Source organism: Hydra vulgaris, chromosome 01 (genome assembly GCF_038396675.1).
Source record: "Hydra vulgaris chromosome 01, alternate assembly HydraT2T_AEP".
NCBI lineage: Eukaryota > Metazoa > Cnidaria > Hydrozoa > Anthoathecata > Hydridae > Hydra > Hydra vulgaris.
Window position 1 is genome coordinate 19,510,936 of NC_088920.1, and position 27,154 is coordinate 19,538,089.

The 27,154-nt window shown below is 27.0% G+C and overlaps 1 protein-coding gene across 1 annotated transcript; it reads left to right on the top strand.

Moving 5' to 3' along the window:
* The first annotated feature begins 3,234 nt into the window (after window positions 1–3,234).
* LOC136075176 (uncharacterized) lies at window positions 3,235–7,524 on the top strand. Its single transcript, XM_065787588.1, has 8 exons — window positions 3,235–3,468; window positions 3,658–4,591; window positions 4,687–4,979; window positions 5,261–5,469; window positions 5,591–5,830; window positions 6,099–6,425; window positions 6,552–6,707; window positions 6,835–7,524. The coding sequence occupies exons 6-8, from the start codon at window positions 6,198–6,200 to the stop codon at window positions 6,862–6,864; spliced, it is 414 nt and encodes a 137-aa protein (XP_065643660.1). The 5' UTR covers window positions 3,235–3,468; window positions 3,658–4,591; window positions 4,687–4,979; window positions 5,261–5,469; window positions 5,591–5,830; window positions 6,099–6,197; the 3' UTR covers window positions 6,865–7,524.
* Window positions 7,525–27,154: the final 19,630 nt, after the last annotated feature.

Consider the following 27,154-nt stretch of genomic DNA (forward strand, 5'->3'; position numbering starts at 1 on the left):
TTTGAAAACTCTGGGTTATAACACCAAAAACAAAATCAACCGACGTCTTTAACGCCATTGCGAAGAAAATAAAGGCTTTAGCATTATTTTCTGAACCAGCAACAGCAGCTTCGAGGTTCGATAAGTACAGAGCACTACATGAGAGAATGAAAACCTAAATGGAAAATGAGCTAAAGAGTTTTTTTTAAGAAAAAAATTAGTCTGATGTAAAAAATTCGAGGCAACCTAATATTCCAAAAATCGCTAGCCAACGTATTACAGAACACGGTGTTGCAGATCTTAAAAAAAGAGAAGAAGTTAAGCAACTCAAATTAGCTGAAAAACTAGCTAAAAAGCGTAAAACCATCTGTTAATTCATAATGCCATTGCCAAACCCTGCAGAAAAAGAAGTAACTCAAAACATAGAACCAATTACAACACCTTCAGCCAAAAGAAGAAAAGTTAAATGCAGAAAGTGTAAAAAAGAATTGCATTCGGACATGATGTCATGCTAGAATCCAAATTGCAATACTTGGCTCTGCAACAAAACATGTTTGCCAAACAGTTTTGTAATGGGTTCAAATTTTTATTGTTGTAAAAAATGTAAACCCTTATTCTTTTATTATTTCTATATGCTGTATAAAAAATATATAGCACATTTCTGTATGCTATATAAAAAATATATACATTTACATATATAAAAAGTTAAATTTATTAAATGTATTTTATATTGATCGGTTTTAACAGACTTTCTGCCAAAAGCGATCATTTTTTTCTAGTTTTCATATTTTTAAATACAATTAAAAACAAAAAAAATTAATAAATAATGTACTTGTTGGTATTTTTTATCTTCTTTAAAAAAAATAGTTTAAAAATTTAAAAGAATAATAAAGTTAATTGATTTTTATTGTTCGGTGATGTCTCTATGTAAAAGTATTTTAAAATTCTGCAAAGATAGAGTATTTCTAAACGCCACAGCTTTATTGCCATTATTTACAAGTATTTCACGTTTTTCACTCATATTTAAAACAATTTTTGACATTTTTAACTTCCTAATGGGAAAAAAAATTTGACCAAGTGCTATAAAAAATAAACATTTTTAACCATTTACATACGCATGTTAATTGCAAATGATTAAAAAAGTCAATATACAACTTTTTGATCTGACCTTTTTGCTAATCTCTGACCTAAATTTAAACACTTTGCTAAAGTTGATTGAATAGTGTAAAAATCTCCGGTAAAGATTCAATACAACCTCATAATATCATAATAATGAATAATAAATGCGTAACTCAAATGTTTTTGTTGTATAACGGTCACTTTAGCTCACTAATTGCCGCCATTTGATAAAAGCCAATGTTTTCCGATTCCTTTCTACACAGTAGTTTTATTAATGAAAGAAATATTCCGTAATAGTACTTGTTTTATAGTAGAAGAGACCTCATCTTATTGCAACGCATTTTTTAAAACTTTGTTTGTTTCCTATAATTCATTTATTTATTTAAAGGGTAATAAAATAGGTCTTAGTGATATATTAATTCAACATTGATAGATGTAATATAAAATTAATTTTACGTCAATGATGAAAATAAAAATGGAAAAAAAAATGTTGTCGCTTAACCCACTCTGGGTCAAGTTGCTATATAACTATAACATATAACTATGTACTTTAAACAACTATGTTTTTTGTTGTTGTTTGAAAAAGATTTTTTTAACTCGATTTGTTCAAATATCTTTTTATTTTCAGTAAAACCATAAAAAAACTTTGAAAACCCCACTTAGAATTTTATATCGTGAAAAAATTAAATAAGTATTTCAATTTTTTATTTTATTACTGTTTTTATTATTTTTCTTGAGCCGCCATGTTGTCCTAATAGATATATAATGTTTAAATATTTGGAAACAGAAACTTAAAAATTATGTTTTAAATGCATCATTTAACCCATGTTGCAATTAGCCCGTTGATAAATGCCGGTCAGTTTATTTAAGTGAATTTAATTCAAGTTAAATACGAATTAAAATATAAACTTTTATATATCTATACATATATATGTAAATTAAATGATACAAAAGTATGATAAATGAGAGTAATCGTTTTTCTAAACTTTTTGTATTTATTCAGAAGTCTATTAAGTTATACTTTTAAACTACTTTTCACTATTTTACGCAAATATGTGTCTTAGTTACCGATCAAATGTCTGTTTTGTCGATATTGAAAACAAATTAAATATTTAATTTACCATTTTAGCTTAGAGTTCACTGTTCAATAGCAATTATGAAGTTGATCAACGAAAAGCAAAAAATCTTTACTTCTGAAAAAATTCTCATGCAAATAAAATCATACCACAAAATCATACCACAAAAATATAAAAAAAGTTATAAACATTGTACTAAACTAACACGATAAACTTTATTTCCAACATAACTTTATGAAATTTAGTTAAAAAAAAGGGTAAAATCTAAATCAAAATATTTAATAAAATAATGTAGAAATAATAAAAAAATCATAAAATGTATATAATTTTAATTTATATACTTAATAATCCTTATGTAAATATATATGTTAACATAAATATAGAAAATCTAATATTTCTTAATAAAACAATAAAAAATCTCACAGCGAAAACTCTTGGTGTTTAGAAACTGTCATCATGTAAAATTTAATCCTTTAAATTTGAGAGGGATTGAGTTCATCAGATCGTCATTACTCTTAAACGCAAAATAAAAAAGTTTTTTCTTTGCCATTCGTTTTTCATCCCTCTAATCCCTTTTTAATTTATTTCATAAACCAACCATATAAATTAAACCTAGTTTACTTTATAAGTTTTAGATAAACCTTAAACGTAAAAAAAAAAAGTAAACAAGTGGAATCAGATTGTGCTAATTAAAAAATAATTTGAAAAATCTGATCTCTTTGTAGTTTAACCCTTAAACCATTTTGGTTTAAATAATCAGTATTTGTGGTAGTTGGGTTAATATTAAATATCCAATTAACGACGTGTTCAAGATTTCTTAGTAATGCGGTAGTGGTGTAGTGGTATAGCGCTCGCTTCATCAGCGAGAGGTTCCGAGTTCGTTCCCTACCACGTTCCTGGTAGTACCGCGCTCAACTTGTTTTTTCGCGCAGCGGCCTTGTTTGTCAAGGTTCGTGTTTCGGAGTTTTAGAGTTGAGAGAGGGTTGTAACCACAAGTAGCCTCCTCATCTGTAGTGGCCTTCTCGGCCTTGAGGCACGGCAGTTTCATATTGATACTTATTGGAACTTTATTCTGAGCATGCGCAGTCAACACTTGTAAAACTGTAGAAAATTTTAGGTTATTTCAATTATTTCTTGCTGAAGCTCAGGTACTCCAACTTGATTTTATTTATGTTTGATATTTCAAAATTTTTCTTAACCGAAGCGATTTGTTTCAGAGATAACTGATAAAACCTTGTTTTATAAATTTTGGTGTTGCAAATAGGATTTTCAAGGAAAACTTTTAAATTAAACGGTAAAAAATTGTTCTTAAAATTGCATATTTTTTAAGCATCTATGTTATAATAAAACGAATTTTCTGTATCTGAAAGTAAATATTTTTATTTTCATCAGTTTATTGTACTTCCTTTAAACTTAATTGTAGAGACCGAATATTTTTTTTGGGGGCTAATTTTTAATTTATCTTACATAATGCTATATTTAGATATTTTATAAACATGGACCATTTAACCAAGTTAAGTCTCATTTGCAGAATATCTGAAGAATATATAATGAAAGACTCAGTTGATGTGTGTAAAAATTCTGAAAGAATCGAAAATTTATTTTATATAAACATTAACATTGATAATAAAAATGTTCATCCACAAAAAATGTGTTGGAAGTGCTATATCATTATGAGGAACATTGAAAAAGGCTCTAGCACCAGTGTTAAAGTAGTTGAATGGCCATTACCATGTGCAGGCAAATGTTCCTGTTTCTCTAAAGATTCTGGTAGGAAAGTTAAAAAATGTAAACCTGGTCGGCCATGTATAATAGAACAAAATCAGAAAAGATGGACCAGGCCAATCATTAATAGCTTAATTGCTAGTATACCAGAACAAAATTTGTGTTTAAATGCAATTGATATTGATCCTGTATCAAATCCCCATTTAGACTTATGTATATGCAATTTGTGCAACAACATTATGTATAAGCCACTAATACTAAAAGAGTGTCATCATTCTTTTTGCTCAGTGTGTATATTTAAGGAGATTGAAGGAAAGCTGGAAACAGAAACAAAACGCTTTATTTGTAGTCAACACATTCCATTATTTACAATTGTAAGTTCTGTTAATGTAACACAGTTGATAGAGCACATTATTTTAGGTTGCAATAAGCAATGTAAATTAAAATTTGCGGTTAAAGACAATGAGCTTAAAAAATTGCACGAAGAAATTTGTATTGGTGATCAATTATTACTGACTCCGATTAGCAAAAAAAATCATGTTGGACTTGATACAACTCTAGCTGATGTATTTTTATTATAAGACAATGATGCTATTCCATGGATTGTCGAAGATGCTGCATTACATGTAATAAAGCAAAAGCTAGTTATCTCTGAATCAAACTTTATTGCATTTCCTTCCTGAGGACCTAGGGTAGGCGTATTTTTAATATATAGCAAAATAAAATAAACTGTATTATGTTTTGTTGTAATTAATAAAATATAATTTGATTTCACTTTTCTTTCTAGCCTTTGTACTTTACTTCCAACTCGATGGCATACAAAGAGGGCTCAGATGTTAGTAAAAGGACAATTAAAAAAAGACATCAAGCTGTTTTAAATTCTTTAAATGTGACCTCTGGTATGGCCAGCACATCAAAACTTCAGCAAACCTCTGGTATTTTGAATTCATTCGAAGTAAAAGATCATTTTAAAATATTGAAGATGTCAGACATACCTTTATCAGTTATAAGTGCTGAAGAAATGATAAGTATGAAAGCTCATATGGGAATTACATATTCAAACATGAAGATACTTGCAAGGTAAATTAACTTCATATATATATATATATATATATATATATATATATATATATATATATATATATATATATATATATATATATATATATATATATATATATATATATATATATATAATATATATATATATATATATATATATATATATATATATATATATATATATATATGTATATACATATATATTATTTTTATATATACAAACTTTAAATTTGACCAAATCAAACTAAAAACAAAATGTGAATAAATAAAAAAACAAAATGTTTAAAATTTTATTATAGCTTAAAACCAAAGATATAAAATGTGCATCAAACAAAAAGCAACGAAAAGTAGCTAAATCCTGGTCTGGAGAGGATTGGGTAGTTTGTAATGATCTGTTTAACTTTCTTTTAAAAGACTCCAGTGATTCATTTGAAGTTAAAAATGCTCCTAGGGGATACATTAAAGATCTTCCATCACATATAATAAACAAACTCAATCTTCTAAAAAAGTAAAGATAGTATTTTACATAAATGTGTGTCTGTATAAAAATGTTGTCATTTTATATACTTTTTTATTAAAAGTTTATTTATTTTCTAAAATCATTTTAAATTCAATTACAAATTAAATAGAAAAAATTTGCTACAGCATTCCAATATAAAAAATGACAAAATTCACATTAAAATTGGTGATGATTATGGTGGTGGATCCTTTAAGATGTGTTATCAAATTGTGAATGTTGATAAGCCGAATGCCAGAAGAAACACAAATGTATTTAGTATTTTTGAAGCAAATAAATACAAACCCAACCTTATTGTGGGTCTCTTAATGTTTACACAACAAATTAATCAATTGCAGTCACTGTGTTAGAAGTAGGTTTTATTTTATCATTTTGTTTTTAATGTATTTAGATAAATAAATTTTAATCTACTTTAAAAAAAATTATGCAGATTTGCAAAAATTCATTCAAAAAGGTCAAATACCAAGGTTTGCAAAGTATTGTAACAATGTCATCGATTCACCAATTTTCAAAATTCCTTTAACACAAGTATTTTTATAATATATATATATATATAGTATATTATATTTTTACTTATTTATATCATTTTAATATTGTTTTTATTGATTTAATGAATCTAGGTTGGCATTCCGTCGTTGCATATCTCATTAGGAATTTATCTTAAATTTTTGCTGCTGGAAGATGGCTGTCATCTCATAGATATAAAAATTGCAGCTAAAATGTGTTTAAGAAATAACACTGTAAACAACAAAAGTTTTGATGAGTATATTGCACTTCAGTTGAAAATATATGAACAAGAAAAAATTATTTCTGAATATTGTGAAAAAATAACGCTAATTCATGAAGCAATGGCAACACAAGTTCTACGTTCTCCTGAAAATAAAGAATATCTTAATGAAATTTTTCAGCCCAGAGTAGTTCATTTTATGGAGAAGAAAAATGCTAAGGTATAATAAGTTAATATTTGAAATAATGAAACAAAATACTCTATAGTTTTATGTGAATGAAACATTTATCAATGTAATAGCAAATGCTTCTGTGTGTGTGTTTATGTAGTGCTGTTTTTTATATAGCTTATTGAATTAGAAGAGTTAAAAACTAAAACATTTGAAAAATCGCATGGACCACTTGTGAAAAAGCTTGATGAAGTTCTATGTGGACTTAATGTTCAAAGACAAGCTTACTATGGAAAATGCTTTATCGGGAATCATGTTCATAAAATGTTAAAGGTTTTTCCATACATATTTTTGCATACTTGTAAATATAAATTGTATAAATATTTTTGTAAATATATAATGTATAGAAGTACTAATTCTGTAAATTATAAAATTTATTTTTCATCTATTAATTAAACAGTGTCCTACATCTTTGCAATTCGATACCTAAGATAGTAACAGATCTTGGACTTATTGATACAGATGTACATAACGAGGCAAAGATCTTAAGTGAGAAATTTGTAAATTCTCCAAATACGGTACATGCTACAACTTTATGAATTCAAGTGAAATAATTAATAATATTCATTATTAGAGTTAGGTAAAAATACATATTAATAAACTGTTTGTATTAAGTTACTTGTATTAAATTTCTTCTTGCTTGCATAATTATTCTTACTTTGTTTTTCACGTTTTTTAATTTAATTTTTTTTTTGGAATCAGAAGGAGTCATTGGAGAATTAATGAGTTACTTTCATAAAACATGGCCCAATGAGTCCATTACGCCAAAAATGCATTTATTAGAAAACCATTGTGTTGATTTCATTAGAAATTGGGGTTTAGGTCTTGATATTTATGGAGAGCAAGGCTTAGAAAGCATGCATGCTGAATTCAATAGTATGAACAGCACCTTCTGCCATATGAAAGGAAAACAAAGACTACAAAGTATTCTGTCCAATCATTACATCAAAAACTCCCCAGAAGTTTTGGAAATTCGTCCAACAATTCAAGAAAGAAAAACTTATAAAAGAAAAGCCTTGTGATGTTTCATAGATAATTGTATATACGATAGTAATTGCATAACGACTTAATTTTAATGTTTATTGTTAAAAATATGTATATATATATATATATATATATATATATATATATATATATATATAAAAATATAATAAATATTTATTATAATAAATAAGTAATATTTTGTATACTAGACAACAAAGAATATTTCATTTTATATTTATTAGATTGTTATTCCTTAAGTTTTTGCGGACATCTTAGAAAGTTTCTATAGTTACTTTCGGAAGTTTTAGGGGGAAAACATATATTTTTATTTTACGAAAAAAGTATATAAAAAAAAATAATCAGTTCTTCAAAATTTGACAGAATCTCCAAATGCCTTAACTCCTTCTCTTAAACATTTCAGCTTTTGTTAAAAAATTTATGTAAGTACTTATTTATCAAGAATTACTGACTTCCCTAAAATTTTTAACTAAAAAAACTGAAAAGTTCTGGATCCTATAAAATAGGGATAAATGCTTTTTATATATATATATTTTTTTATTGAAAACTAGTATAACCTAATATTTATTAAAATAGAAAAATTTAATAAACTATTTTTATCAATAAGTATTTAAAATTTAGTTGTTAAAAAAAAGTGATTTTTATGTTTTTTTTTTGCGTTCCGCATCTTTATTGAATAATTAACCAAATAAATATTTGTCAATGCGCCTGCCCAGAATAAAGTTCTATTACGAAACTACCGTGGAGGAGGTCAATAACAAAAAAAAACAAAAAAAAAATTTGCAACTAATGTCAAACTATTTGGAAAAAAGCTAGTGATATGGCATATTCATTACCATCTCTCTACAATTTCCTAACGACTGTAATCAAGCTTTTGAAGCGAACGTCTGAAGCATGTGATTGCCCTATTTCCCAAATTGGAAAGCCTTTAAACTTTATAAAAATCGTCCTTTAAGGTTCCTAAAGGGATTCAAAATAAATCTTAAACATGAAATATCTTTCAAGCCTGTAGCTTTTGTAAATCCTTGCTTTCCATTAACAGAAAAAAGATGCGTGCAAAATGTAGCTCCAATCATTTCTGCTACTCGCAATAAGACGCTAAAACTGGCTAGTTTTGGTCAACATAGATTATGTTGAAACAGATTAAATTGAATTATCTGAGATGAAGGCAAAGGTTTTCTTCCAAGAGAAAAAGTCTTTACATTTTGAAAATAAATAAAATCAATTTATACTAATACTTATTATTTCTCTTTTATTATTACACATTATTAAATGTTAGTTAAAAGTTATTACAATCAACAGTTTACATTATATCTGGGTTTTTTCTTAATAGTTCAACAACCTGCACTTAAATCTTAACTAAAATCTGGTTATTTAACTTTATTGTCCCATAATCTTAATAAAATAATTAAAGATTTCTTTCAGCATCCCGTTCTCAACTTTGCAACTACAAAAGGAAAAACTGAAGAACAAAAACATATTATTTATTGCAAAAATTTGGAGGATTCAAGTAACAAAGTACTAATAGAGATCAAAGCTATAGGCAATTGCAAAACTTGAAATTAATGACAGAGAAACATTTTTGAAAATAATTTTGGCTGTTATTAAGTTTAGTGACAAGATTGACAAAACAAGTAGCGCTTAACAAAAAAATGCTTAACATGCTAAAAGGTTAAATAGCTTTTATTTTTGCCATAAAGAATTTATTTTACAAAATTAAACTTTTACAAAATGTATATAAATGGCTGGGGCAAGAAAAAGACAAATTCAGCCCTATCGCCAAGCACCTTCAAAACAAGAATATAAATAACAAAAAAATGTATTACCGTTATCAAAATATAATATATGCATAAAATACATATATAAATGCAAATATAAAAAATACTTTACATGTAAATATATAATTTTTTTTTTTATAATTTCTATTTATTAAGAGTTCGAATTTAAAAATAAATAAAAATGAGATAAAACATGAACATCAAAGAAAGGTAAAATACCAATTCAGATTAAAATAAATAAATATGATCAAAAATAAAGTAAATAACAAGTAAATAAAAGGAGTGATTACTCCTATTTAAAAGTTTCAGAAGAAGTCTAGTTCGTTGTCAATTATCAAAAGTTTAATTTTTATTTTATTTTTAAATTGATCAAGGGGAGGAATTTTTTTTAACTCATTATCCAATAACGTGTTCCATAATTTAGGTCCTCTGATTGCAATCGAGAACTTAGTAGCGGAGTAATATGCTTTTGATTGAATATAACTGTTATTAGAAAATCTTGTTGGGTATAAATGATTTGTTTTTCAAAAAATGAATTAAATAAAATGGGTGCCATTTTATTATCTCCTTAGAACATAAATATAAGAATATGATATAAATTAAGTTGAAATACGTCGAGTATTTTGAATTTATTAAAAATAAATTAAGTGTGCGAGAAGCGATCCACATTTCCAATAATTCTTGCAGCGTGTTTTTGTTTAATTGAAAGCTTTTTATTTTTAGATTACATTAATGCTGCACAAAAGCAGCGTTACCGTAATTTAGATAGCAATGAATAAAAGAAAAATAAATAAATTTCAAAAAAGTTTGGTTTAACAACTGTTTGGCTTTATATAAAAGGCCTATATATTTTGAGATTTTATTATGGATTATACGTATGTGCTCTTTCCACGTTACATTTTCATCTAAAACTACACCTAGAAACAACAAAGAACGCTCTCTTTTGATATAAGAATTATTAATAAAAAGCTTACGAATTTTTAAAGAAACGTTGTCTTTATCATGAAAACGATGGAGGAAAGTATATTTTGTCTTTTTAATATATATGGACAATTTATTTGATATAAACCATTCACTTAGTTTCGCAAGCTCTTTGTTCATTGTTGCAACTTAAATATTAATATCTTTATTAGAATAAAATACATTCGTATCGTCGGCAAATAAAATTGAGTTTAAGATATTGAAAAATTTACTCAAGTTATTTATATAAATGAGAAATAAAAGAGGCCCTAGAATTGATCCTTGGTTCTCAAAACAGAGTTAATAAACGTCAACTCATTGATGCCATTGATTGAAATTCTACCTGAAACATACGAGAATGTCAAAGCGTTAAATATTATTCAAGTGAATGATGTGGAATTTTACATTTCATTTAATCTAAAAATGGGTAGAATCATTTTTGGATTTCAATTCCGATTGAGCAAGATATTCTAATAGAATGCGGATCTTTAAGATCTTTGGCACATTGAAGGAAAGATAGGTCAAGTTTGTTGCTAATGGCTCAATTTTAAACTTTGCCTAAAATTTGTAAATGTAATCTAAACACTGTTAATCAATATGGGCAGTGCTCGTTTTAGATGCAACTCCCCCAATCGAACTCTATCTTCTTCGTGGAATTGATAATCATCTTTTCGAAAAACTTATAGACTTGTTGCCTGGAGCCAAAGAATAACCAGTTGAGTTGTTTCACCTCCAGCCGTACCATGGCGGACACTTTAGAAGCAATGATTATTGTAAATTTTTTAAAAAACAAAGTGTTGAAAAATGTTGAATTTTTTTTTAAACAAATGGTTGAAGAGTTTTGCGTCTATGTAGTCTTTAGTTTTACTGAAACTCTAAGAAATTTCTAAAAAGTTATTTATTCATGTTTTAAAACAAGGCTTTCTTTTAGCGTTGTTCCAAAAAATGAAGATAAATTAATATTCCAAATTAATTTTAAATTCTAGTTATTATCCAAATAATAATCTATTTTAGCAGGTAAATCAAAGGGTCTGTTTTGAGACGAATTGACTTGACAGGCGTCAACATCAATTATCTTTAATTGTAGATCAACGTAACTTTTTTGCAGTTTATGAGTTGACTAAAATAATCAGTTTTTTCCTTTTCTTTGTCAGTCTCTTTTTTTTTTTTTTATTGGTCTTTACTTTTTCATCTACCGTTTCTTACCTATTGGTCACTTCATCTTTATTGTTATTTTCTTTTTCAACTTGCTTATTTTCTTTCGTTTGGTATTTCCACAATTTTGTATCCGCAAACACTAGTTAGATCATTTTGTGTTCCACCTTCACTTTAGATTGACATTAAAAAAATCACTCATTTCTAATTATTTATTAAGTATATATCGGTTTGTTATTATTTGTCTCATTTTTCTTAAAAGTTTATTTCCATTTTTTCTTTTCACTTCATTTCTTATTTTAGCTGGATCTTTTGAAAAAACTTTACAAAAATGAGCCTTGTCATCGAAAACCATGATGCATTTCACAAAAATACAAATAAATGTTTTGGTTCCTAATAAGATAAATATTTATGTGTATTTATAAATATATACTTTTATACAAAAAATTATAATTATTATTGCAGAAATTTGTTTTTTCAATCACAATATGTGGTGTGTATAAGTGTGTGTTTGTTTGTGTGATTGTGTATGTTTTTGTGTTAAAAACGATATTATGTTTTATAAAAAATGCATTTTTCATATCAGACTGTTAATTATTTAACTGTAGGCTTAAGTTTTGATTTTTACCTAAATTAATCTCGAAAATATTTTTATTTAAATGTTTTTATGCAGAGCAATGTTTTTAAGTTCAACTTTTAAAGATATTATATAGCCTGAACTGTAAATAAGATGTATTTCGTATTTTATTTGTAACATAAATAAGGCGGCTTTTATTTATAGTTCAAATTATTTTCAAACATAAAAGATAGAGAATTAAATATTTCCAGGATACGATAAAGCTACTAGTTGCCTTGAGTTTAATTTATAGTATGAAAGAAGTTTTCTGTAAATCGTGTGAGAACTCATTTTCTATTTTAACATGAATAGTATGTTTGCATAGATATTAATTTGGTAAACTTTTAATGTATTTATTTATTTCTGTATGGGTATTTCACGGATAAGTTTGTTTTTATGAAATGCTATTCTAGAATTAATTTAGATTTTTGCGTACTTTCCAAGGTTACGTTTGCGTATTTAGGAAACTCACCTTAAACTAAAGTAGTTTCAAGGTGAGTTTCCACTCATCCATTTTAATTCGGGAATGGGAATGAGAACGGAAAAAAAATCACACGAGCATGCGCAGTTTTCCTTGTTTTTTTTTTTTTTTACCTTTCATTTCCTGTCCAATTTGTTCATTTGTTTTTTTTTACCTTTCTTTTCCTGTTCCAGTAGAAAAACGGATAATTGGAAACTCGCCTTTCAGTTTTGTTGTGATAATAAGTTTTAAAAAGCTCAAAGTAGACTCATCTAAAGATCATTGATAGAGGTAAAGGTCATCAAAATGATCGTTAAAAGAGGTAGATGAATAAAATAAATTCGTATCATCTGCAAACATTCAAAAATATAAGGCTTTTGAATGTTTTACTATTTGTATTAGTATCACCGTCAATTATGACAAACTGTTGTCCATTATCTTCATATTGAATCATTCAAAAGATTGGTTTTTTAATACAAATTTTTTTTATTTCTTTAATTAAAATTTAATAGTAGAAGGTATCGAAAGCTTATACAAGGTCAAAAAAGGCTCTTAATACAAACTTTTCCCCAAACAAAATAATTTACAAAATTGTTTTAGAGGACATTTCTTTAAATTCGCAAATGAAAAGTTTTTTGGTTTGTCTTTATTTTTTGATTTCTAAATTGTTTAACTGATGTCGAATTTTTAACAAGTGAAAAATATGGGAGAAAAGAATAAGGAATAACTGCTTTCACTGTTCTTGTTTTAAGAAATATATATAGATGTGAGTTTGTCAGGATATTGTCTGTGGAAGTAAATGAAGTTGAAGTGACTAAGGAAGGTTTATTTATAAATATGAGTATACCAAGCTGAAATAAATTTTCAAAGAAGAGTTTGTGTTGGCGAGTTCATTATATTTCGAACTGTCCATTTTCACATCCCCTTGTAAAAACGACGGGAACATTTTTTTTTTAATGTAATTTTTCATAAAAATCTGTTTCAAATAGTTAGAAAATTCATTAATATTGTCACCTAGTGGTTTAAAACAAGTAGTTACTTTTATGGTAGTAAAAGTCGTACTTGTTTTAAATAAGTATGACTTTTTTAAAATTTACTATCATAAAAGTAACTACTTGTACTAGACGGCTAGTCATAGTACATTTCTAGTCATCGTACTTCATTGTACATTTGACACATTTCAAATTGGTAGAATTATAGATTTGAGAAGCTTTTTTAATTTTAAGAATGCAATCGGTATTTTTTACAGATTTTCCCATTCCCCCTCATTTATTAATAAAATTATCTCCTGCTTACTCCTTTCCTTATTTGTAAAACTCTTTTTATAATACTTAGCCATACTTAATTATAACGTACTCACATACCTTGCTAAATCTTATGACATATTCCATTAGCTTTTTTCTTGTTTCTAGTGTTTTGTTCGCGTATTTTTTTCTATTCAACTTTATTATATTTACAGATCACTAAGTTACTATTTCATGACACGATAAATAATACGATATAAAAAATATATAACATAACATTGTAACAATACTTTCTTATCATGAAAATTAAAAATGCTTATTTCAAAATATAATTATGTATCTTTAAATATAAATATAATATTGTAAAGAAAACTCGTAGATGACTAGGGAGACTTGTCATTGAGTACCCATTGAAATGTTAAATAAAATTTAGTTTTTATAGTTATATATGTATATATATATATATATATATATATATATATATATATATATATATATATATATATATATATATATATATATATATATATATATATATATATATATATAATCTATTATATATTAATATACTACAGATATAATAATATATAGTCATAAATGGCAAAAAAGTCAGTGATATATATAAATTTTTTGGTAGAGAGTTTTCTATAGTAACGTATAGATAGCCATTTACAGTGATAAAATCACTTTATGATTTTTTTTTTTTTAGTTATGATTTTAATTTCAGTTGACAGGAATAATTATTGTTAAGTAATGTTAAGTAATGTTTCAATATATATATTTTCGGAAATTATGTTGTTATGTAGGTACAAAACCCTGTATGAAATAGAGTTTTATGTTTCTTAAGCATTTTTTCTTAAGCAATGCAAAGTTACCTGTTTGTTACCATGCGAAAATTTTAAATAAATATATTTATGTTAATTTTTTAGATTTTTATATATTTTAATTTTTAAATATATATATGTTTTTTTCTAAAACGCCAAAAACAAAATACTTAAAAAATACAAAAATTGAACCCCCCTCAATTTTTTTTTTTTGTTCTTTAATTCTTACAAATTCGTAAAATATAATAGAATCTTTACAGAGTAAGTATAACTTAAAAAAAAAAAAATTACAAAGTTACGTTATACAAAAAAATAAACAAAGTAAAACTGTAAAGTATATATAAATTACTTCAAAGAACGCGGAAAACTTGCAGAAGACCGACAGTCTTGTCATCAAGAAACCGCTATGCGTTACTAATATTTTTGGATGCTTTTATTTAAAATAAGTTTATATTTAAAAAAAAAAAAAAATGTTATCGGTTTTCGGCAGACTGAGAAAAAAAAGTTCCAAAATGCTAAAAACAAAGAATGCAGACAAAAAGAAGTTTTTAACTTTTTAATTTTATTTCAATACACATAGATATAAGTAGGTACACGATTTGCTATATAGGTAATATATAGTCGTTTAAGTGTTGATAAATAAGCCTATTATTTGTTTTTGTGTTTTTGTTATTGCTGTTGTTTTTGAGTTATTTAGAGTTTTTTGAGTTATTAGAGTTTACATTGGTTTCGGAACAAAGTTAGTTTTATACATAATTTTAAATGTTTTTGGGTTAATAAAAATTCATAAAGTTGTTAGTGTTTAAAATGAGATCTTTTAATAACGTTTTCAGAGTATTTAAGTTATTCGATTTTCCAGTTGAGTATTTTTTGATATTAATTTGCTATATAGATAAGGACCACGGTACGAAATGAAAAAGTGCGAGAGATTAGTTTTTTTAAAAGGTACGTTGAAGTTTCCCGTTCCTCTGGTATGGTATCTATTTTTGCTATTTTGGAAAAAATTCTTTGAAAAGTAAAAAGGAACAAGTCCAAGTTTATATTTGAGCATAAATAACAAATTTTAGAATATATTGATTTGATATACATATAATGCTTTCAAATTTTTTAAAAATGCAAGAGTCTATCCTTTATAAAAAACTATTCTTGCAGCATGTTTTTGTTTTCGATATAGTGTGGTTAGTTTGCATCTATGAGTGCTCGCCCATGCAAACATAGCGTATATGTAGTAGCTTTGTATAAACGAGAAGTATAGAAACTTTAAATTATCAGGAGACAGTATAGCACTAGCTTTGTAGAGGATACCAATGTTTTTTGATATTTTGGTATTTAATATATCTATATGTGATTTCCATGAGATGTTCTCATCAATAAGTATCCCTAGAAATTTAGTTGCTTGGGTTCTCTCTATTTCTTTAGTATCTAGATTTAGCGAAGGTAAGTTGGGTAAGTTTTTTTAAGATTAGAATGAAAAAGAATGTATTTGGTTTTTTCTGTGTTTAGCGATAATTTGTTAGATTTTAACCAACTGTTTATTTTTTCAAGTTTATCATTTAGGCGACAATTAGAAATAATGGTTCTAATTGCTGATGTGGAAAACGGTGAAAGTGACGATTGGATTAATGAAACGGATTTTGATCTTAATGGAATGAGTTTTTCCCATGATACTGATTTCAACACCCTTCCAATTTATTTCATGAAGCAACATTTTTATTCATCACTGAAAAATAGTTTTTGCTGATTTTTTAATTTCAGCATTGTTTCATGATTTATTTGTTATAATTGGTTCAAATAAGATTCAATTACTATAAATATTTAACTTTGTTATGAGTATTTAAAAATGTATTTAAATGTTAAAATCATTTTGAGGTTCAATTTATTCAATTATTTCATTTAGAATGCGGTGTAGCTGCGAGATAATAGTTAATTTATGGTAAGAATATGCGGAATAGCTGCGAGATGATAACTATATAAAAGAATATAAAATTGCCCCTGATGACAACATTTTTTTGTAAATTTGCTTATTATCTCAACACGTAACGACTTACAACCTGTATTGTTTACATTAAGGTTGTTTCGTTTAATAAAATCACTGATCTCAAAATATAACTGGATAACGTATGCGGAAAATTTTTTGAAGCCAGTTATGGCCTCCCAAGATAGCGACGGTTTCGGTTGATTACAAATAAAGAAATTTTTGTTACGAACTTATATGTCATTTACATATATAAATATTATGAAATGTACATGCCTCAAATATAATTTTTGGTTTTACATAACAATAATTAAAAATAAAAAAGGGCAATTTACATATTTACGTAAATTTCTCTACTGTTTAACAAAATATATTCTAAACAATAAGTTTGTATAATATCTTGCTTTTTTAAAGATAAATAAATGTTATTAAATAAGATAAAAATTTTTAGTTTTTTTTAATTAAGAATTAGTTTATTTAACATTAGTAAAGAACAAATAAGGAACTAGTAGTTATACAAGTTAACAATTTCTAAACAACTTTCGAATAATTATTTTAAGTTTGAAAAACTGAAATAATTTTATTTATATTTTGTTTATTTTTCATTTAAGTACTTTCTTTTAATTTTAGTTTTACTCATTTTTTAATCATTTGTTTAATATTGTTTTTAATACAATTTATGCACCTTTTAGTTCTTAACTACCCAATGCTGTGTGCTAGAAGGTTAATAACATAACAGCATGGTAGGCAGCTAAATATCTTTATAAAATAAACTATTATGAAATTAGTTTTTCAAATAGATATCACAAATTTACAAATGCTGCATGAACTATTAGCTGAGCTCTGTGAGTACACACAACTCAGGGGTTCCTGCTAGAATTTTTTTATATAGTTATTTGTGTCATTATTTTTATTTATATATATATATATATATATATATATATATATATATATATATATATATATATATATATACATATTTATTTTTCTAGTTAATTTGCAACCAAACTGCCAAATGAGCTAAAACAAGGAAAATATATTGTTATCACTTATAGTTGAGTCAAACATGAGGAGCTAGATCAATTATTATTTTCAAGAAATCGACTGATCTCAAAGCAGCACTTGCTAATGCATTTTGAATTCCAATTTCATTTGGAAAGAGGCAATCTATTAAAACAACCAATTAATTTGGAAACACCTTTCTGTTTCTTTGCATATAACACTTATGGTTGGTTTAATCAAACCTCCTGTCTTTGAATTTTAAAAAGCTATTTTGTTTTAAATGAAAAGGGAGTACTAGTGCATTCTGACATTTAATGAGGATATTTTTTTTTGAAGTCATTTTATCTACGTATACAGCAATTTATGGGATCAAAGTTTTTTTGTATTTAAATAGATTGTTGCAATTTGGAATATCTGCATTATCGTGATCATTAACTGTTGGTTCTCTCTCCAACAAATCATATTTTCTTATTAATTCAATTCCAGTAAAAGATATTTTAGTTCTAAAATCACCAAAAGAATCGTCTAAAACATATATATGAGTTTTCTATCCTCAATGCTACAGTTTTCATTTGAAAATTGAACGGTAATTTGCATAAAAAGTTATTTATATGTGAATTGTTGGCAATTGATATTACTGTTAAACATTCCTGCAGATCTCACAGCACCAAAAAAGAGCTCTAGATGGTTTTGACTGAGCTTATATGATAATAAATAATTTAATGGTGAACCTTCCTTTTTCAACCCAGTCAAGAAATACCTTGAGCAGATTTAATTGCTGCCAAATATCCAATGAAATCAGTTTTTCGATTATACAAGATCATTTGTGTTGCAGTAATCTCTTTAAGACTAACGATATTCTTTAGCAAATCATTTTCTTGAATTTAATGTCATATAATCAATCTATTATGCAAATAAACTCAACAACATATTTATAAAATTATTTAACAGCTATTTACAGTTCATTAATATAAAAAAAAGTCAGCAAGCTGTAATATATAACCATAATACTTAACAGCAGGTAAGCAGGATATTTAATTAAAGTTAAGGAGATATTTCAAAGAGGAGGAAATGTTTTGAACATTTCTATATAAAGATACAAATAAATTTTTTTCTAACAAATGTATTTTTATATACATTTCTTTCTTCAATTGTATTGAGTGATTATCCTTCAAACTATAAGAAACTATTATTTACTTTTTATTTTTATAAATTAACTAATTGTTATAAATAACTATAATTCAGAACTGGTTTTTTTTTACCAGTATAAGTGACACTTAATAATATTTTATTCAAATAATTTATGCAATAATAGAATTCAAGTATATTATAATTCTAGAAGGAACCCCTAAGTTTTTGTATACCTATAGCACTCAATTAACAATTCGTGTAGAATTTGTACAAAATGGATGGCATCTTACTACAAAAAAATAGAGAATATAGTAGTAGAGAATATAGAGGGTAGAAATAATTGCCGTTTATCATACTGTTATGTTATTAACCTTCTAGCATACAGCATTGGGAACTAAAAACTATAAGACTTATAGTTTTTAGTTCCCAATACTTATACATAAGACTTAACTAAATTTGTAAATGCCATTTAATAATAAATTCAATTATACAAAAAAATAATTTCTTTTTTTCTCTAATATTTATAAAATTCATTTGTTTTCTTTTATCTTTAACAAATTTATAAGCTTATTTATTTATTTTTTTTAGTAATTTGATATAGCGATTTAAATTGTATATCGGTTTCACCGAGCTTAGGAAATGAAAATCGCCGCCATCTTGGGAGGCCAATTTTAGCTTCAACTTTTTTCGGAAAAAACAATAGAACCAGCTATCCAGTTATATTTTGAGATCAGTGAATAAAATCAATAGAATTGTGGATGTAAATTTCTACGCCACCAACTACGCAAACATTGCGCATTTGATGAACTGATACATAATAACCATGCTCTGCATATAGACATTTAGATGAAAATATTTTCGAGATTAATTTAGGTAAAATTAAAACTTAAGTTTACAATTGATCAATTAACAGTCTGATATAAAAAATGTATTTTTTATAAAACATGATACCGTTTTTAACACACAAACACAAACACACTTTTACACGCATACCACATATTGTGATTGAAAAAACAAATTACTGCAATAATAGTTAAAATATTTTGTATAAGAACCAAAATATATATTTATAAATACACATAAATATTTTTCTTATTAAGAACCAAAATATTTATGTGTATTTTTGTGAAATGCATCATGGTTTTCAATGACAAGACAGTTTTTTGTAGAGTTTTGTCAGAAGATCCAGCTGAAAAATAAATTGAAGAGAAAAGGAAATATGGAAATAAAATTTTAAGAAAAATGAAACGAATAATAACAAACCAATATATGCTTAATAAATAATTAGAAAAAAGTGATTTTTTTAATCTCAATCTAAAGTGTTAATCTCAATCTAAAGGTAGCACACAAAATGATCTCCAAGTGTTTGCGAATACAAAAACGAGGAAATACCTAACAAAAAAAAAAAAAACAAATTGGAAGAGAAAAGAGCAATAAAGAAGAAGTGACCGATAGGTAAGAAACGGTAGATGAAAAAGGAAGGACCGATAAAAAAGAACAAAAAGACAGACGAAGAAGAGGAAGCTGAAAAAAAAAATGCTTTTATTAGTGAACACAGAAACTGCAAAAAAGTTACGTTGATCTACAATTGAAGTTAATTAATGTTGACGCCAGTCAAGTCAGTTTGTCTTTATAACAGACCCTTTGATTTACCTGCTAAAATAAATTATTATTTGAATTATAACTAGAATTTAAAATTATTTTGGAATATCAATTTTTCTTTATATTTTGGAACAACACTAAAAGAAAGCGTTGTTTTAAAACATGAATAAAGATTTTCTTAGAAAGTTTCAGTACAACTAAAGACTTCATAGGCGCAAGGTTTTTCAACCATTTGTTTAAGAATGTTTTTAAAAAAATTTATAATAATCATTGCCTCTGAAGTGTCCACCATGGGACAGCTGGAGGTGAATGTACAACTCAGCTGGTTATTCTTTGGCTCAAGGCCACAAGTAGAAAAGATTTTTGAAAAGATGATTAACAATTCCACGAAGAAGATGATGTTCGATTGGGGGAATAACATCTAAAACGAGCACTGTCCATATTGATCAACAGTGTTTAAGTTTGCAAATTTTTTGCAAAGTTTAAAACTTAGCCATTAGTAACAAACTTGACCTATCTTTCCTTCAATGTGTCAAAGATCTTAAAGCTCCACATTCTAATAGAATGTTAAAACTAAAATTGCACCAGCAGCAACAATGCTTGCTTGAATGGGATTGAAATCCAAAAATGATACTACCCATTTTTAGGTCAAATGAAATTTAAAATTTCACATTATTCACTTGAATAATATTCAACGCTTTGACATTCTCGTATGTTTTAGGTAGATTTTCAATCAATGGCATCAATAAGTTGACGTTTAACAACTCCGTCTTGAGCTATATAAGTTAACATAATAAGTTTTTTTTTGTTGAGCGCTACTTGTTTTTTCACTCTTGTCACTAACCTTAATAACAGCCAACTTCATTTTCAAAGATGTTTCTCCGCCATTAATTTTAAGTTTTGCAATTGCTTATAGCAGTGATCTCTATTAGTACCTTGTTACTTGAATCCTATATATTTTTGCAGTAAATAAAATGTTTTTTTTTCTTCAGTTTTTCCTTTTGCAATTGCAAAGTTGAAAACTGGACGCTGAAATAGATCTTTTGATATTTGATATTTGCCAACCAAAGTTTTATACTTGCCAATTCAAATGTCAAATGTACATATATGCCAATCTGAACTAAAATCCCTCTTCCTTCATTCCCACTTCCGTCGTACGCGAGAGTGGTTTTAGAAAATAAAGTATTGTTAGTAATCAACTTGTATTGAATGGTAATCAAAATCTTTTGACTGGTAGTATACACTAGTGGCCATTGAATTAAAGCCACTTGATGATTTTGCTGTAAAATGAAATATGTATAAAAAAGTAAGAACAACGTCATGCCGTTCGGTTTGTATTGTATGCCGTTCGGTTATATGACGTCATTATTATTTATGTTCTGCATATTATACACGTGTTTGGCTTAGTATTTAATTAAATTTCATCATTTCTTGCTGAAAAACTATAATGTTGTTATTGCTTATTTTAGTGTGATAATGGGGAAAAAGCCAGATATTAATGATTTTGTCAAGGGGCAAATTGTAACATTGAATGCTGTGCGTTATTCTCAGCGTGATATTGCAAAGAAACTGAAGATTTCTAGAGGTGCCGTTGAGAATGTTTTAAGATCTGGAGGTGTTTCACGACGTTCCAACTGCAAGGGAGTACGAAAAACAAATCATCGTGATGATCGTTATTTGAAGAGCATTGTTGTGTCTAGTCCGCATACTTCTTCTGCACGCGTTGCAAGCCTAGCTAGTGACAGGGGTATTCAAGTGATTCCTAGGACTCAAATGACTTTGGTCTTGTAGCTCGCAGACCAGCGAAGAAATCTCTAATCACGAAACAACAACTCCTCCAGCGATTGAAGTTTTGCCGTGCGATGAAAGACAAGTCAAGGGAGTGGTGGGAGAGAGTCATGTTCACAGATGAAAGTACCTTTCAGCAGCTACGAGGCCCTGCTTACAACTATGTCAGACGTCCTGCCTCTCAGCGATTCAATCCCAAATACACCATCAAAACTGTCAAACATCCACCAAGCGTCATGATCTGGGGTGGCATCACAGCAAGTGGTCGGTGTGGACTGCACATCTTCGATAAAGGGGAAAAGGTCAATGCCAAAAAGTACTTGGAGGTTCTTGAAAGTAAGCTTCAAATCCACATGAACATCTCAGGAGCAACAATTATGCAACAAGACTCAGCCCCTTGTCACACCGCAAAGATTGTCCAAAAGTGGTTTTCAGACAACAACATTGAACTTCTTTCCAATTGGCCATCAAATTCACCTGATCTAAATGTGATTGAAAATTGTTGGCAAATTATGAAAAGGAAAGTTGCTGCACATCGTCCTACATCAGAAAAAGACCTGAAAGAGGTTTTGAAGCGTGTGTGGACGACAGAAATAACACCGGAATACTGTAGAACACTTGTTCATAGCATGCCTGATCGCATTAATGTGGTGCTTAAAAATAAAGGATATCCTGTGAATTACTGACTTTTATTCATCGTTTGCGCTAGAACTTTATTCAGTGTATTGTAAGGTTAAAATTGCATTTGATAATATGCCTGCTAGACCTTGTTGCTAGAGTAAACTGTGTATTTTCCAAAAATTTGCTGCTGGCTTTATTTCAATGGCCACTAGTGTATATGTGTATGGATAAGATTGATTTATATATTTGCATACAATATCAATATTGCATACAAAATGTAATTATAAGCAGCGCCGTGGCTACTAGGTACAAACGACAAAAACAACATCGTAGCACAAAATAGCTAAAACACAAATAAACATAAAAACTGGTTTTATCAAGTAAACAAAATTATTTTTACCTTATTATGTAAAATACCAGCTTCTCCTTAACTGTTGACTAATGATTAATAGAGTAAACTTTACATCATATAAATTTACTAAATTAAAACCATGTTACAACAGTAAGCAAGCTAATCAAGTGATGACAAATGCAACTAAAAAAAGGACAAAATTATATGTTTGAATTTATAAAAAAGATTAAAATCATTCAAATTTAAGACTTACTAATTGTTATTATAAATAGTGAAATTCATACTTAGATTTGTTCTTAAGTTAATTTGATTTTACTTAAATGTCTTAAGTAAATTCAAATCAAATATACAACATATATTATTCAAAAAAATTACTAAACTAAAAAAAAAATCACCAAAGAAAAAGCGGCAACAAAAAAGTTATAAATATCTTCACTGATAGAAGATATTTACAACCTTTTGGTTGCTGTTTTTACTTCGGTGTCTCCCAACACCCCAGTATGGATGAGCCCTCCATTTGGGGTCATCCATAAGCCCAAATGGAGGGACCCATGCCACTACTACACCACTTTTTAAAGAACCTCTTCGAGAGAGGCCCTGGGTGTTGGGAGCGGTAATTTCTGTAGTATGTTATGTTATGTTAATGTTAACGAATCTAAAATTACAAAAGTTCTCAAATGTTAACGACTCTAAAATTACAAATAGAAGAATATAATAAAAATTATAAATGTTTGCAATTTTATTTAATCAAAATATAAAGCATAACCTCACCATTTTTACAGGTAACAGAGGACGATGCTAAAGATATTTAAAAAAAAAAAGAGTAAATTAAATAGGGTTAAACATGTAAAAAAATTTATTTTAATAAAAATATAAGTCTAACGCGACCAGTTAAAAAATGTCATGTTTATTAAAAATTAAAATATTTGCAATTTTATTTAATTAAAATATAAAGTATAACCTCACCATTAAAATATAAAGTATAACCTCACTGGTAACAGAAAACGATGCTAAAAATATTAAAAAAAAAAAAAAAAAAGAGAGTAAATTAAAAAGGGTTGAAATATATGAAAAATTTTATTTTAATAAAAATATAAAACGCGAACAGTTAAAAAATGTCATATTTATTAAAAAATTCTTTCACATATTGCACATATTTCTCTATGCAAAATATATAAAATATAAAACACAGCCCTATCAGCTTCTACCAGACACTAAAGACAAAAAAATATACCTAAGAATAATCGATAAAATAATATTTATATATAAATGTAAAATTATAATTTTTTTACCTATTCCCCTCATTTCCTCCATAAAGTTGTCTAAAGTAAGAAAAAAGATAATTGAAGCTAAAAGTAACTAAAAATTACTATAAACTAAACCAAAACTATAAACTAAAATAAACTTTAAATCTTAATATTTGTACCTCAAAAGACAAAGGTCGGTTGTCCAGTTTTTTGTGAAAATGAGTTATGTATGAGAACTTTTTAGTTTTTTCAGTATCTACACAGAGGTATTAAGACTGTTGTCCTACGACAATTTGAAACAAAGATAAGTCAATATAAAAGGTCTGGTGTCTTACAATGTTCAAAGGAAAAACGTCCGTTGTCCAGAAACAACTTTTTACTTTTTTATTTAACTTTTTTTTTGTCAAAATTATATTTCATGTGCCTAAAGACAAATTAAATAAAACACAAAAAATATTACATAAATTTAACCATCAAGAATAAGCCAATAAAAACTAATTATTTTACTATTTCCTCTATCCTGAACAATTTCTAAAATGTGACAACCGACTTTGACTTCTGAGGTACAAATATAAATGCTTCATTTATAAAACTATACTAATCATATAATTTATACTTAGTTTTTGTTCCAACAGTGTTTACTTCATCGTGATTAATTTGTTTAATTATTAAAATATTGGCACAGTCTTGACCCTTGTAAATGTATTTGTACAAATATTTAACAGCCTTAACAGACATGCAAGCTTTAACATTAATGCAAGCTTGATATTTCTATGCTAAACATGGATTGTAAGGTACCATCCAGCGGTTATCTACATTGTTACCTTCAATATTGATAACCAAACCATTATCACGACGTCTATAGCGTGGATAACCATTACGAACTGCTACTGTTTTAGCATTAAATTCTTTAGGATAGTTTTTGCTGCACACCCCATCTTTCTTGCAGGGAAAATTTGGATTGAGTATGTCACATGGGCCATGAAACATGCAAGTTGTAACAATGCCATAAAGATCACGATTAACAATCGGATCTGAAATTTCTGCAAATATTAAATTATTGATATCATGTGCTGTTTTAAGCTTATCATCATTTGCACAGTGAAGTAAATTATAAACATGTGGCAAACCACGTTTTTGAAACTCAATAACCTAAACATGTGTTACAACTTTCCCTAATACACCGTGTTTAAAAATGTCCATAAGAAGGATATTTAATAATTTGAGTTTAAATACTCAAGTAACCAAATCTGGTCTATCATTTGTTGACTGACCTGGATATAAATTATCAGTTATCTCGCACCATTTTGGCTTGCAAGTGAAAATAATAAAAAGATCAGGTTTTCCATACTTTTTAATTATAGCTATAGCATCTTCAAAGTTTTCTTTTAAAGCTCTAGGACTTCCTAAATAAGTTGAGGGCAAAACTAAAACACGCCCAGGCCTAACATTATGATCATTTCCAAGGTTGTTTACATGTTCGCATAAGGCATCATACTGCTCGCTTTTCAGTTTGTTTTGGTTATTTCTGATAAAAGCAAGGTGCTGGCCTTCAATTTTAACATACGCATCAACAGCATATTGTTGAAACAGTTTTTTGCCATAAAAGAGTGAAGAAAAAAATTTGTCTAAATGAAAGTTTATAATTGTAGTTCTAAGATAATGTAACATGATTTGCCTAACCAAGCTCACCTCATTTAGGTTCGAATTATTTGCTGCTTGCCGAGCAGCATTTTTAGCATATTGTCAATTAATAATTTAATCTTGCCTAAGCCTATCTCTTTCATTTCTGTGACGATTATTTTCAACTCGCCAAACCAACCTCTCCTCATTTGGGTTCGAATTATTTGCTACTTGCCAAGCAGCATTTCTAGCGTTTTGTTGATTATTAATTTCATCTCGCTTAAGCCTATCTCTTTCATTTCTGTGACGATTAACTTGCAAATTAACATTTCCATTTTCTAAACTAATATCTGCTTCTAGCCTAAAACTTCATTTAAACTTCACTTTTAATTGAAAGTAACAAAAAATCTTTTCTATATAATCTTTTTTTCTTTTCTAAATAGCACACACAAATAATTTTTATATGTAAAAAACTGTTTTTCAAAATAATTTATTGTAATTCAAAATAAATTATTCAATAACCTTACGACTAAAAAAAAAAAAATCAGCTAGGAGATGTTTAAAAAAAACAAATAACTTTAAAATTTTTTATTTAAAAAAATTAATCTAAATAAATTAATTACCAAATAATATTGAAAAAAAAAATTGTAAAAACCTGCAATTCTAATAATAAAAATACTGCTAATACAAAAAAATTAAAAAAAAAACGTTGTAAACCTTTTTTTGCAAACTTCAATATTATTTCTTTAAATTATTAGTAAAAGTTTTTAAAAACTTCACAAAACTATACAATATTTTGTTCTTCTATACTACATCATCTGATAAAATAAAAAATAATCTAAAACAAAATATCTAAAATAAAAAATGTAATGAATAAGTAAATAAGAAAAACATTACATACAAAAATGGAAACCAATGTACCTTATAGAGAAAAGCTGTTGTGATTTACCAGAGTAGTAGTTGTTTAATATTATTATTTCATGTTAGCTTTTAGAAAATAATTTATGCTGTACATCATGATTATAAAGTATTTATAGCAAAATCATGTAATGAATAGCACTAAAGACAAAAAATCAAATTTAGATATAACAAATAGTATATATGACAAAACAGTTTGTCTTGGCTTTTAGTTTATAAAATAATTTGTAACAAAATAATTTGTATAGGCTTTAAATTTTTAGTTTTATAAAACAAATTGTATATATGGCAAAATAATTTGTCTTGGCTTTTAGTGAATGATTAAAAGCAGTGAGATCTAATAATGAAATTACCTATTTATCATTATTAACAATAAACACCAATGTAAAAGTAAGATAAATGTCTAATAACTCAAAAGATTA